At 36.7% G+C, this 13,662-nt stretch overlaps 2 protein-coding genes across 2 annotated transcripts in view; one reads left to right on the top strand and one right to left on the bottom strand.

Annotated features, from left to right (window-relative positions):
• Positions 1-13,662, top strand: part of oaf (out at first) — a 73,663-nt gene that overhangs the window by 49,067 nt on the left and 10,934 nt on the right. The gene's annotated exons all lie outside the window — the stretch shown is intronic.
• LOC135791991 (uncharacterized) lies at positions 5,549-6,506 on the bottom strand. Its single transcript, XM_065302606.1, has 2 exons — positions 6,214-6,506; positions 5,549-6,124 (listed from the first exon to the last, which is right to left on the bottom strand). The coding sequence occupies exons 1-2, from the start codon at positions 6,394-6,396 to the stop codon at positions 5,549-5,551; spliced, it is 759 nt and encodes a 252-aa protein (XP_065158678.1). The 5' UTR covers positions 6,397-6,506.

Genomic DNA, 13,662 nt, shown 5'->3' with positions numbered 1-13,662 from the left:
AACCGCAATTTAATAATACCTAATATTAATCAGATATTTCCGGTGAGGAATTTTGTTTATTACAAGTAGTTTCCGGCTCAGTTGAAAATATGCTCGAATTGTAATGTGCTGATATCGATTTTGAAATGACAATGAGAAATACTTGGTCATTGGTCATTAGATAACCATCACCTCAACTTTACAACCGATAATAAACATTAGGTTTATTACTTTTTGTACATACATGTGATTTATTGGTCAGATTAGGGTTGATTCCTTCCTCATTACTTGCGACAAAAAATGTGAAGTTTACTTAATGATAAAAAATCATATTTTTGTGCTGACTCGGCTTATAAGATTTCCAATTTTAATTTTAAATTATATGCACCGTAGACAAATGCGCAGGCGCAAGCTCCATCCCGTGACTAAAGTAATTTAATCACTACACTAAATCATTCCACCAAATTCCATACTTTTTTTAAGATTAATACTTTGTGAACCTAAGAAACGTCAATTCATTTAATATTAACGTAGATAATTTATTCTCCAACAATGAAAATTTGATTATAAAATAATGTTGAAGTTGTGAATGACGCAAGCGGTGATTGTGATTGTGAAAACTCATTAATTTTCGGTTGATTGCGTCGACACTGTAGGCCTTCCACAATACGAGAAAGATGGATAAACGTAATTCATCAACATCACAATCACAATATCACAACGCCCACGATTTTAGTGTGGCTTTTATTGCACTATATTATTTCGGTAACGCGTGCTTATTTTTGTTTGATTGTGATGCAAATTGTGGTTCATTATGTACGATGAAAAAATAAAACCCATTTTTGATCATTAGTATAAAATGTCGTATGATATTCACGTCGTTTTTCAAATTATATTTTCCGAAACATATTTTGATGGTTTGTGAAAATTTGCACGCTATATTATCGTTTGTCATCATTATTTGCTTGTTTTGTGTGTTCACGGGCCCGAAAAGTTTATACTCGTAACTTTGTGATTTTGGTAATAACTAAGGTCAAGGACTAAAAGTTAAGGAACATGTAAAATAAAAACATTTTGATGAAAAAATGCGAGTTCATAATCGGCGCCATTCACTTTCTTGTTTTCTTGCTCTCTGGAGTTGTACAAATAGCATCGGGGGAATTTAATCAAGAAATTCCATCGGTCTCAATTCAGCGTCTGCAGCTGGCGAAGATTATTATAGCCGGAGAAAATACGCGTAAGTGAATAATAATAAAGCAATGCAATAATACCGAAATTTAATAGGAAACTTGAACAAGCGAATAAAACGGCAAAGAGAAAGTGATGAAGACACGATGAGGGATGGGAACAAAATTCAATCAAATATAAAATTAGATTTTATATTGCATTAAGAATTATTTAATCTCAATTTAATAAAAAAAAATAAGCGAAAAGTTAATGGAAGATAAAAATTATTTAATTTTGAAGTGAAAACTTCTTTAGAATCGAATATTGTATCATAGAGTATAAATTAAATCAATATTGGGATTTGATAGGCATTAATAAATTGCTTATAATTGGTATTTTCATGCAATATCAACTTTGTTGCATATTTGATAAAATGTGTTTTGAATTTAAACCTGCCGTTATTAGATAGTCGGATAGATGACACTACGATGCATGTTTTCGCGTTAAATATTTCTTGTTGGTGGTAGTGAGTGCACACTGCGTCCGTGTGGATCACGCGATTTCGCGTAAAAGATAAGTTTGTTTACCTGCAGGTATCGAATCTTTATTTCGTGGAATCAAAACACACCGTTGCTGTTTATTATATTAGCATCGCAAATATTCTTCAATTCTTTCATGAATATAACTAACAATTTTATATTACTTTTAATAGTTTATTATAAAAACGAGAAACGAGAAACGATGCATGTTCAAATTAAATAACACTTAAATATTTGATGTAAAATCTGGCAATCTGTCAGCATAAGAAACCAGAATTACGCAAATCGAATTTATAGATGGCAATAGTATGGACTAAAAATTGTAAAATAAACTTGTTTTGTTTATTTCTATATATCAGCAAGCGTGAGAATTCGACACAAAAATCATGTTTGTTTGAACACAATATACACTTTCTTATCACATTGCCGTATGTCGTCGTTGTCAGCACCTCACGCCGCATGTTGCTGCATCTTAGTTTAGTTTTGATCCCAGGTAAAGTGACTAATGCAATTCGCACATAAGGTCGCGTGATATCACCTCTTGCTGTCTTATCATAAACTTCCTCGTGGTTGCTTATGCAGTTTGCGGCCAGTTTCGTGCCGGTTTCTGGTTGATCCAGACGTGTTTTGTGCGACTCGTATTGTTTATCCGGACTTCTACTTTCCAATTCGTATTATATTCGATCATTGATCGACTATTTAATTGTAACTTGACTTTAGTGACTTTAGTGAAGTTATTTATTATTTGCGCGTAAGTGTATTGTGTCCATGCTGATTCATAATTTGGATGACCGAACGGGCTGGTGTAAGTAACTTTTAACTAAACATTATTAAATTGCTTATGATTGGCATTTTCCTGCAATATCAACTTTGTTGCATATTTGATAAAATGTGTTTTGAGTTTTAACCTGCTGTTACTAGATAGTCGGATAGATGGCACTAGGATGCACGTTTTCGCGTTAAATATTGCTTGTCGGTGGTAGTGAGTGCCCACCTTGTCCGTGTGGATCTCGCGAATTCGCACAAGAGATAAGTTTGTTTACCTGCAGATATCGAATCTTTATTTCTTGGAATAAAACCACATCTTGCAGTTTATATTGGCATCGTAAATTTAAACAAATATTCCTCAATTCCTAAGTCTTGAATATAACTAACAATTTTACATTAGGTGAAATAATTTATTATAAAAATTATCATCATACTATTTTTGTCTGATTCTCTCGCAGTGCAGTGTTCTGAAGGTTTCACTTCTACCGCGTGTGAACTGCACACATGATTTTTTAAAATATTTTCTTGATATTTTAGCATAAGCAGCAAGAAAGTAATTAGTAATACTACATTTTATTAAAATCTATTCGAGTGAAGTCGTGGATAAAAGTTAATGTAGCATAAATGTGTTGAAATATTGTCATTGATATTATCACGTTTTTGTTGGTTTCATTTCGTTTTATATCCTGTTATTTACTTTTATTATCATCACCGATACAAAATCCAATTTAGTTGATCATCATTTTTGCTATTATACCATCACAACATAAAAATAATATTCGGCAGATTTCTAATTTCGCTCTGATCGAATTTACAAATATTGTAATTCTGATTTTTTTTATTTCACTGCCTGCATGTTGTTCGCCCGCTACACCCCTTATTCAGTCACTAATGGAACTAATAGCATTCATTGCGTAATCATGCCGGATCGTCGAGTGTTGAGCGCTTGAGGGTCGTGGCTAATTTTCATTTCCTTAACTTGTATAGGTGCATGTAGCAGCACCTAGCGCTGCGCCTAGTGCTATTCGTAAAGTGGAAATTTTCTCAATCTTCCATTCCGGCGCGGAATGAAATGAAAGCATGGAGGGCTTTTTGCTGTGCACAACAAACCCGCGGCCTCCGCCCGCGTGCAATTAAGCGTTTTAATACTTTTAATAAAAGAGGCGGCCATTCAATAATGCCGCGCACGCAGCGCCGTCGTGCACTAATTGCCCGATTCCGAGGGCGGTCGACATTAAAGAAAATTAAAGTCGAAGGACACCTGGCAGGCGGGTTATACCCCAACATGTTTAATTAACAAACAAATACAACAAAGAAAAAGTACACAAGTGCAATTAAAACAGGATTAGTTTAAAGGGTCATATGAAGGTGCAAAAATTGGACTTTTACGCAATACTGCTTGAAAATATTTTTTCTACTTTCACTTTTAAAGCGTCAATTTTTTCACGGTTCTGTGATACAAAAAGTGGTACTTTATATACGACCGTGACTAAAGTACATTAGTCACTGGTTTTAGTCACGGGGAGGAGCTTGTACAAAACTTCTTTTGTGTTATTATTTAATTTCTTGCTATTCAAACACATTTTTCTTTTTTTAAATTTTCAATATTTTTCGCAATATACCGTAAAGAACATTACTTTAATAAATCATTCATGACACCAGCAAGACGATTGGATTATTTATTTACAAATCCGTTTGCGAAACGGTTGGAAACCGATTGCAGTCCAACCCCCCGCTGACGCGGGTTGCAGATAAAATACACAAAGGGCAATTCATCATTGCGCGTCGTTGCGTAATACAAATAAAAACAAAGTGCATCAATATGATACGGTATAAATAACGGTATTAAACGCGGGGGTCTTACATTTACTTTATTAAGTAAAGCAGAAAAGAAAATGTTAGCTAAGCTTAGACCTGTGCCTTGAACAGTATACCTAAACCTTAAAAATGTGCGTGTGGGGTTCATTCTGCTGTTACGCGTAGATTTATGTAGCACCGCAACTCTTCCGAATTGAATCACCTTTCTTTTCTTACCGTTCTTCTTATCTTTGTTACTTTTATGTGCTCGTGTCTACTTTTATACTTGCCTTCATTATATTTCCTGCGTATATTCATTGCTTTTATCTTTATTTTATTCATTTCTCGGGTTTTCATATTTTACACACGCATCATTACACCTTACACATTTGATTCATAAATTATTTCATTCGTAGGAGTCGCGGAAAAATGTTTCTTGAGTTAGAAAATTTTTTTTTGATTTTTTTTTATTATTTAAATCAGCTGAGGAATTTTATTAAGTTGATTTTTATCACATTTTTTGCTTTCTGACAAAAATTCAGGTATAATTAGTTTTAACATTTATTTTTTAAACAATTGGTCTAATAAAAACTTTTTATCTGCACTATAAAGTTAAATTTATTTTTAAATGCGTTCTTAACTTGTTCTTGATCCGATTAAAACGAAACTAAATTAAATTCACCCCTCTTCCAGTCGTATAAACGCAATCAGTGCGAATGACAACCAAAATCATTGGATATTAGCACGCGACCGAAACTTTTACTCCAGTAACCTATTTGTGAACTATTTTAGTCAATTTCTACTTTCGAAGCAATTTGGCGTTGTTGTGAGGGAGAAAATTCATATTAAATCGAAATTAATATAATTCTAGTGGGTTTCATGCCGCATTTCGAAATGATTCAAAACTAATAACCTAATATGCTAATAAAATGTTTGAATTGCAAAGGGAAGGGGTGGAAAATACTCATTGCACGAAATTACAAAATTATGTATACGCAGTTGCATAATTAATGTGGAATATTGTTGAATTATGCACTGAAATGGATATGAAGCTATTGATTAGTATTGCAATAGTTTAATCATTTAATTGTAACTATTAAATTATATATATTTAACTAGCTAACTAATTATTTTCCTCATTTAAATTTTTTCTTCAAAATTTTATCTTTGCTGTAAAAATTTTGCAAAAAAAACATTCACATAGATAAAGTTTTATCGAGTTTTATTATAAATTTAAATAAATTATATTAGTATAATCACTGCTTATCAATTATAAATTTCACCTCTCGGTTTTTAATTTACCCCAGTGCACTAAACACTTTATTAACCCCAATTGATACACTCGGCGCGTTCACCTCCCACGTGCCGATCATCTGCACGGCGAACTCAAGGATCTTCCTAATCACACTGATACCCATCAGGGTGAAACCGTGCAGCTTTGACGCTTTGGCAACGATCACGTTGTAGATGCTCTGGAAGAGGTCGAAGTTGTCGTTGATGAGCGCGTGAATGCGGGTGGCCATCTCGCCTTTGAGCCTCAGGAACGATTCGACAATATGTAAAATCTCCACGTGCGGGGCGATGATTGAACTGGCCGAAGGTTTCGTAAACGTAAAGTCGACATTCGACGACACACGTTTGCCATTTGATTGTGCTGGGGGTTTGGGGGGTGATGATTGGATATTGAAATGTTTTTCGGCGGTGTAATATTGCGGAACGTTGTTTGATTCGTATGGAATCTCATCTGATTCTGATGGTTGTGGTGATTCGGATTCTTGTTCGGCTAGGAGGGAGAGCATTTGATCGTAGTCCATGTTGGCAATGTCCATTCGAGCCGCTGATGTTGAGGTTATGTGAAGAGAGATGATAACAGCCTTAAAAAGGAAGAAAAATCAATTTTTGCTGATTTTTTCAAAACTTAGAACAAATTTTTACAAAACTTTAGAAAAAAACGTTTACTTACCAAAATAACGCCAAGAAATTTCTTCAGTGAATGAATATCCGCCATTTTAAGATAACTATTTGGACAATAGTTAGTACTACACTTTGCAATTGTACTTGTCGTAGGCAGTAACAAATCGTAACTAATTTCCACCAGCAATCCACCCCAACTTATATACGTTCCAAAACGAAATTTCGCCCACATTAAGCTCGCGCGGCGATTTACCGCTCAAAAAAAGAGAAATTTGGAAAGCCAGACAACATTCCCTGCCTTCCACCCCATTGGCCATTAGCCATTAACAGCCATTAGCTATCGGGTTCCTTGCCAGACTAACGATCGAAAAATTACCGCCGGAGATTAATGCCGAATTATTGCGACACCGATATGCTTCCAGAGCTTAATTACCGAAAGCGATATGTTGCAAATATTAATGCGCGCGTCGTGCGCAGGTAATTATGTAATTACTCGTCCGTCGGAATATGAATAACAAAACGCAATCGATAATAAATTACGGGCGCCGATCGGAGCGCATGTTATGTTTACTTAATGACAGGTGGAGTTATAATTCCTCCAAATGGGGTAGGTCATAAATCATCAATAGCCGCATTAATTGCGTTCAGTTTCACGCGAATAATTAATTTGAATAAATTTTGAAATTGTGAATATAACTTTCAATCCGTTGGTCGCTATCGCTTTTAGTTTAAAAGTTTTTAGTTTATTGTTTATTGAGTCACGGTAAAAGTGACTCGTGTTTACAGCACCGCATGAGGGTAGCGGTAGAAGTGACTCGTGTTCAGGGCACCGTACGAGGGTAGCGGTAGAAGTGACTCGTGTTCAGGGCACCGTACGGGGGTAGCGGTAAAAGTGACTCGATTTAGGGCGTCTTACGAGGCTAGCGATAGAAGTCACTCCATTCAGGGCACCTTACGAGGCTAGCGGTAGAGACTCGTGTTCAGGGCACCGTATGAACACGAGATATTCGCAATTAAAATAAATTATCATAAATGGAAAAATGTCACTTTTTAGCACTTTTAGTCGCGTTTTTCGACCTTTTACTGTAGGAAATATAATTATTTTATAGTTTTATCTGATAGAGAATTTTCCAATCTTTCATAATCAGCAATTCGTTGGTTGCTATCGCTTTTAGTTTAAGAGATATTAATTATCAAAAATCGTCGAAAAAAAGTATCTAGCACCCCCCCCTTGGCAATTTTTTCTTAAGAATGAAAATTTCATCTCTCAGATTTCTCTTTTAACTATCTCATCTTATCGAGAATAGTCTGTAGATTAAGACGCTGCGATCAGATCTAATATATCTCTTTTAGTTTACGAGATATTCGCGTTTGAATAAAATGGGCAAAAATTGTAAAATGTCACTTTTTAGCACTTTTAGTCGCGTTTTTCGACCTTTTACTGTAGGAAATATAATTACTTCATAGTTTTATCTGATAGAGAATTTTCCAATCTTTCATAATCAGCAATTCGTTGGTTGCAATCACTTTTAGTTTAAGAGATATTAATTTTTGAAAATCGTCGAAAAAAAGTATCAAGCACCCCCCCTTGGCAATTTTTTCTTAAGAATGAAAATTTCATCTCTCAGATTTCTCTTTTAACTCTCCTATCTGATAGAAAATAGCCCGTAGATTAAGACGCTGCGATCAGATCTTAAATATCTCTTTTAGTTTACGAGATATTCTCGTTTGAATAAAATGGGCAAAAATTGAGAAATGTCACTTTTTAGCACTTTCAGTCGCGATTTTCGACCTTTTACTGTAGGAAATATAATTATTTTATATTTTTATCTGATAGAGAATGTTCCAATCTTTCATAATCAGTGATTCGTTGGTTACAATCGCTTTTAGTTTAAGAGATATTAATTTATGAAAATCGTCGAAAAAAAGTATCAAGCACCCCCCCCTTGGCAATTTTTTCTTAAGAATGAAAATTTATCTCTCAGATTTCTGTTTTAACTATCTCATCTTAAAGAGAATAGTCTGTAGATTAAGACGCTGCGATCAGATCTTATTTATCTCTTTTAGTTTACGAGATATTCGCGTTTGAATAAAATGGGCAAAAATTGTAAAATGTCACTTTTTAGCACTTTCAGTCGCAGTTTTAGACCTTTTACCCCATTGAATTAAATTTTTTTAAGTTTTCATCTGATAGAGATTTTTCAAATTTTCCATAATCTACAATTTTTTGTTTGAGGTGGTTTTTTGTGTGAATTTTTTTGTGGCCCATATTATGTGCATTGTGTTCGGGCGACAGTAAGATATACGCGCGGTGCGCAAACGGGCGCCTCTTATCAGCGGGGGTGAAATGTCGCCGACGACCCCGGTATTGGGTAGCAATTTCCGGCCAAAATAAAAAGCTCCGCCATGTAATCTGCTTCTCTTTACACGCGATCACGCACGGCAACCACTACCAACGCGCCCTTCGATCGACCTTTTCATTTGACATTCGTACGTTTCACCCTATCAACCCCTCATATCACCTTGATATGAGATCTTGATCTTTTCGTATTATTTTTGTGTGAATTTAAAAAAATACTTTTTTTTACAATTTTTTCTTAATATTTTGCTACGTTTGATGACATCTACGAGTAAAAGGTTTTTTGCGAGATCGAAATAGTTGCTCTCTGATATCGGAATCGTTGAACCCGAAAGTGGCAGATTTGTTCCGACGACTCGTTGGCAGCCCGCGTCGGTGGGCGGTCGGGGCTGAGACGAACCCGGAGATTGTTCGAACTTTCCTAATTTTCTCCGGGCCCGTTATGTTATGGGTCGGGAAGCTATCGCTTTACATCGGCGCATCTCTAGGGAAATTCCCATGCGCGATTGATACGGAACGCAGCTTCGTTTTCAATTTTCGATGTGTTCGCATTCGCTCGTTTTAAATAATTAAATTCTGTCTCCGGCCGTCAGAAACATGGGATTACACGTGGAACAACTAAGAAAAGTTTTGCGCATTTTAAATGTTTTAAAAGTTCAAGTTTTAGCGCTTTTTAAGTGATTTCCTCGATTCTAAGCTCCGCCTCTTACTCACCTCCAGTGGGCGTAACCTAGGCGGAGCATAAATGAGTATAATTATGAAAATAATTCAAAATAATAAATAAATATTAATTTTAAGTTAAATATTTTAATAATTTAAAATAAATTTATTTATTTTTGTTTTATTTTCATCTCCCTTAACAATTTCGTAATCTCTTGGGAAATAATAACAATGTGGCCGGTGTGATGTGATGGCAAATGACCGAAAAACAACCCTAACTCTAACAGATTTGCCACCCTCGCCGAGTTTAATGGTCAACCCCCTTGTTGATGCAGCGTTAATACTCCAACACTCAAATATTCAAATGCTCGGCGCACAGTTTTATCGAGGGAGCAAGCGCACGAATGAGGAATGGAAATATAAACAAATGGACGTGCGTTTTAATGCGCTCCACCAACCCCTCGTCGATGGCGGCGTGTGTAATTAGCCGGGATTTAATTGCTGATTTTGCGCGTGAGATTCGTTCACGCGGCACCATCCGCAATCCACAACCGCGCACAATTCGGGTGTTTATCAAGTTGCGCTAATAAAAATACATCCCCTCAGGAAAAACATCCCCTGCCCCGGGTGGAACCGATGTTGCAATGTGGCACATTTCCGGATTTTGACATTTGTTATATCGAAATATCAAAATGTATTCCACCTTCTATTACGGGTTGTGTTTAGGGGGTGAGTAAGGGGGTCATAAGGGTTGATTGTGACCAGTGTTGAGTATTTCATGTTTTTTTTTTGTTTAATTTAAAACATATTTGCATTCGTGTCGCGTGAATTTTTATGCGAAAATAAAATGTTCGATAAATTTTTTAGGCCGCAGCCCCAGCCCTTCGTGATTGCATACGTTTTTGAGTGAAAAACATTGTTTTCATGGAACAGTGCGTTGTATTTTAAAAATTTAAATTTATGCTTTAGTGAAACACGTTTGCTGGCGCTGGTTTTTTTTACATATTTTTATTCATGCAATTGTTTGCATAATTAAAATCTACTAATATTACGTGTAGTTTACAATTTTATGTATTTTGTTTGAATTATTTTATGAAGGGGTGAAATTAATGAAAGGCATAAAATATTTATTTTTGACGGAAATATGAAATGTTTACACTCTATTCATTTATTATTCATATCTAAAATTTAAAATAATATTAAAATGTTATGTGTTTCCTGCTGGGATTATAAATTAGCTCCGCCCACAAAGTGGGAGGAGCACATTTTAACTTTTAATTAAAAAATGATGACCTGTTGATTTTTTTCTCTGTGCATTTAAACTTTACTCGCGTAAAAGCTACACTCTCACCTCATAACACTCGGGGGGTTGTGTTTTTTTCACCGGATGCCAGTTTTCCGGCTTCGATGACTTTGAATGCCCGCGCATATAGGCACTGGTGACTTGTTCATGTTTTTCATTGCGCACAATCAAAAGTTTCGCACATAAAACTCGCGCGTCCCGCATTTGCCAGCATGATGGTGCCGTGCGTTTCACTTCCGGCCCATTAAAAAAGAATAATGGACTTTATCATATGGTTAATGCCCAATTGGCAGACGGGGCTACTAGCTGGATAAGCAAACAATACCGGTCGAACTTCATCGGCTTCGATTTTATTGCAGCATGACTGCAATGCAGGCGTTGGAGGTTATCTGATTTCACGGAAACCGGAAAGAACGATTTTAATGATTTTATTGCTTCGGTTTTGAACATCTAACTAGATTTGTGTTTGTAGGTCAGTATTTATATAAATTTGGTTTGGAAAGTTTAAATTTATGATTTTTCAAACCGGAAAACCGGATGTGTCTGTTTTTTTGTTGAAAGCCTGTGCGTATTCGCATCCAAATTCAAGAGGCTGTGCCGTTAAGCATCGCGTTTCGTTTTAATGGTTTTATCGTGTAATTCGATGTATATTTAATCGCTTTAAATTCCTTCCTTGTTTTCGCATTTCCTCATTCCCCATTCACCATTCTATTTTTCACCTGCTGTTCGTCGTAACCGTAGCCGTGGGCTGGCGCTTTTTTTTCAAACAGTGCGCGCTCTTTTTACCATTTTACCTTCCCTGCTGCGAATCGCATTCGCATTAAGTGCTTGTTAGCGGATAACGATAGGGGCATTAAACACCCCCGCAGGTAACGGCTCGATAATTCGCGAATGCTAATTGCGCGCCGACACTAGCCGCGTGCATCTTTTTAAATTAATTAAACTCTGCGGATGCGTTTTTGTTCCGCTGCTTGTTTTTTCCATTTCCACCGCGTTGTGTTCGTAAGGGTTGCGAACACAATTTGAAGTAAATTGCGAGCGCGCGCACAGACGAGCGCATTTTATCGTTTTGTTTGTGTAAAATTCATCATGACCAGACCAACAACCCTCACACCGGCGCACACAACCTACTTTTATTACGTCTAAGGGGTGAATTGCACCCCTTGGCCTCCAGCGGAATGCAACGAAAACAAAACTCAACATATTTTAGTGCAGAGTGCACGTAAGCATGAAATATTACAATCTACGATTATTTTTTATAGAATTTTATTTATTTCCACAATTTAAAAATGTAAAATAAAAAGAAACGTGATTACTATGCGTATCTGATTATTTTTTAGCACTTTCCATTTAATTTCTTAGAACTACCCCTAATTCGCACCCTTTGTATAAATGTATAATAAATAGCTTCTAGATAAAATTGGAATTACACGATAGTCGTGCTTGTGCAACGTATGTTTTTATTTCCACACGCGAGCATTTTGCTCACCCCTTGAAGACCTGCCAGCCTTAGATACATGTCGGATACTTAAGTCTAGCCGCAGGAAAATTGGATAGCGTTGGAGTGGCCACTCGCTTGAGGGCTGTTTAACTATTTTTTCTACACGTACTCGGCCCGAACGTGCCGTCACGACGCGGCCGGCTTTTAAAAAGCGCACGAACACGAAAATATTTAATTTCCACCCGCTGATCCCAGCTCGCTGATAAATTTACCTGTTAGCGATAATCGGGTTTCCTGTCAACGTTACGCCAAGCACGCAATGTTTAATCCTATTTATTTGAAAGCATTTTCAAATAGAATTAAGATGCAATGTGACTTATTACGGTTATATTGACTTATGTTCGAGTGTAACTAAATTTATTCATGTTTATTTTTGAATTTTAAGTTTATTCTTCTCTGATTTTCATTGTTCTGAATCCCAATTCGAGTTATACACTCATGGAACAATTTATCATCTCTATTTCTTGTTCTTTTTGCATTGAAAGCGTGAGATCTCAAAGTCCTGCCTTGCATTCATCTCGCGCTTCTAAGTATTCTTCGTGATCTTTTATTTGCTCGACTGGTCTACTAATCTGAGCACGTTTCGCCCCTTATCACCCGCTTGCACATTCATTCCGGTCTCTTTATCAAAATTCACTTAAAGCATTTAGTGAAAAATGAAGTCCATAATCGTTACTTTTCTAGATAACACGCTCTACGCCGGAGAGTTTAAGCGCACATGCACTACGAGCGTGGGAAGCATCCAGGGGATGATTTTATGTTAAGTTTGCTGTAAACGGAAGAAATTTCATTTTCATACGCGCGCTATCTCCGAGTTTTGTTTTTGTACAAACTCAAATAACAATTAACAAAACGACCAAAGGCGTGGAGCGTCCAAATGTAGCAAAAAGGGTTGCTGTACGCGCGTGGGGGGTTGGCGCAGAGCATTTGCATTTAGAACTCTCCGAAGTCGGCAATTTGTATGCGCCTTTTCGCTCATCGCCGCTCGTCGAGGGAGTGCATTACACCGTCGACGTACACTTGTAACAATGAAAGCACTACCCGGCTGCCAACTGGCGAACCACCCTCACCCCGTTTGCCGCTACCGCTGGGTCAATGGGTGTCATGCTGAATATTCAGTTAATCCTTTTAAGGAGCTAATCCGCTAAAGTAAGACTCGCGGATTACCATCTGATTACAATAATAATTGACGCAGCCTCGGCTGTAGAGATAAAACCAGTTGGACGAGCAGGAAAGGAAGGGGAGGAGAAGTGGGAAGAGGAATTTACACCCGCGTTCGAATCTGGACCGTGACGGAACAATTAGTATTCAATATCACTTGCCTTGTTCATGCGGACTAATTGAATCGGGCCCGGGATTAGCAGTTTACAAGCTCAGGAATCGGGAGCTAATCAAGTCCAGAAATTACATGGCTACAAGTAAGCAACTAGCTAATGATTAGCTATTATTATGTCTTAAGAAAGAAGACTACTTTATGAGGAAATCAAATGCAACAACTGTAGTTACTGTTAACTAGAATTGGGAGTTTGGGAATTCTAGAACCGGCTTAACAGATTTTGTACCTCAAAACAAAATTCAACAAAATTTTATTAGAAAACTGCTGTATTCTTATTTTAGAGGATAAATTTTGTTATTAAATTTGAACTATTGTTAGTACCAAGGTCCGGACCTGGTA

This window comes from Atheta coriaria, unplaced genomic scaffold (genome assembly GCF_025399875.1).
Source record: "Atheta coriaria isolate IRGN ID8LTWV9N9 unplaced genomic scaffold, Caltech_Dcor_3.1 hic_scaffold_5_pilon, whole genome shotgun sequence".
Taxonomy (NCBI): Eukaryota; Metazoa; Arthropoda; class Insecta; order Coleoptera; family Staphylinidae; genus Dalotia; species Dalotia coriaria.
Note: the sequence above shows the minus strand (reverse complement) of the source record. Positions and strands in the feature narration are given on the sequence as shown.

Coding starts and splice junctions, on each gene's coding strand:
- LOC135791991 (XM_065302606.1), bottom strand. CDS start 6,396: ATGTGGGCGAAATTTCGTTTTGGAACGTATATAAGTTGGGGTGGATTG. Junction 6,125..6,213: donor AATTTCTTGGCGTTATTTTG/GTAAGTAAACGT, acceptor TTCCTTTTTAAG/GCTGTTATCATCTCTCTTCA.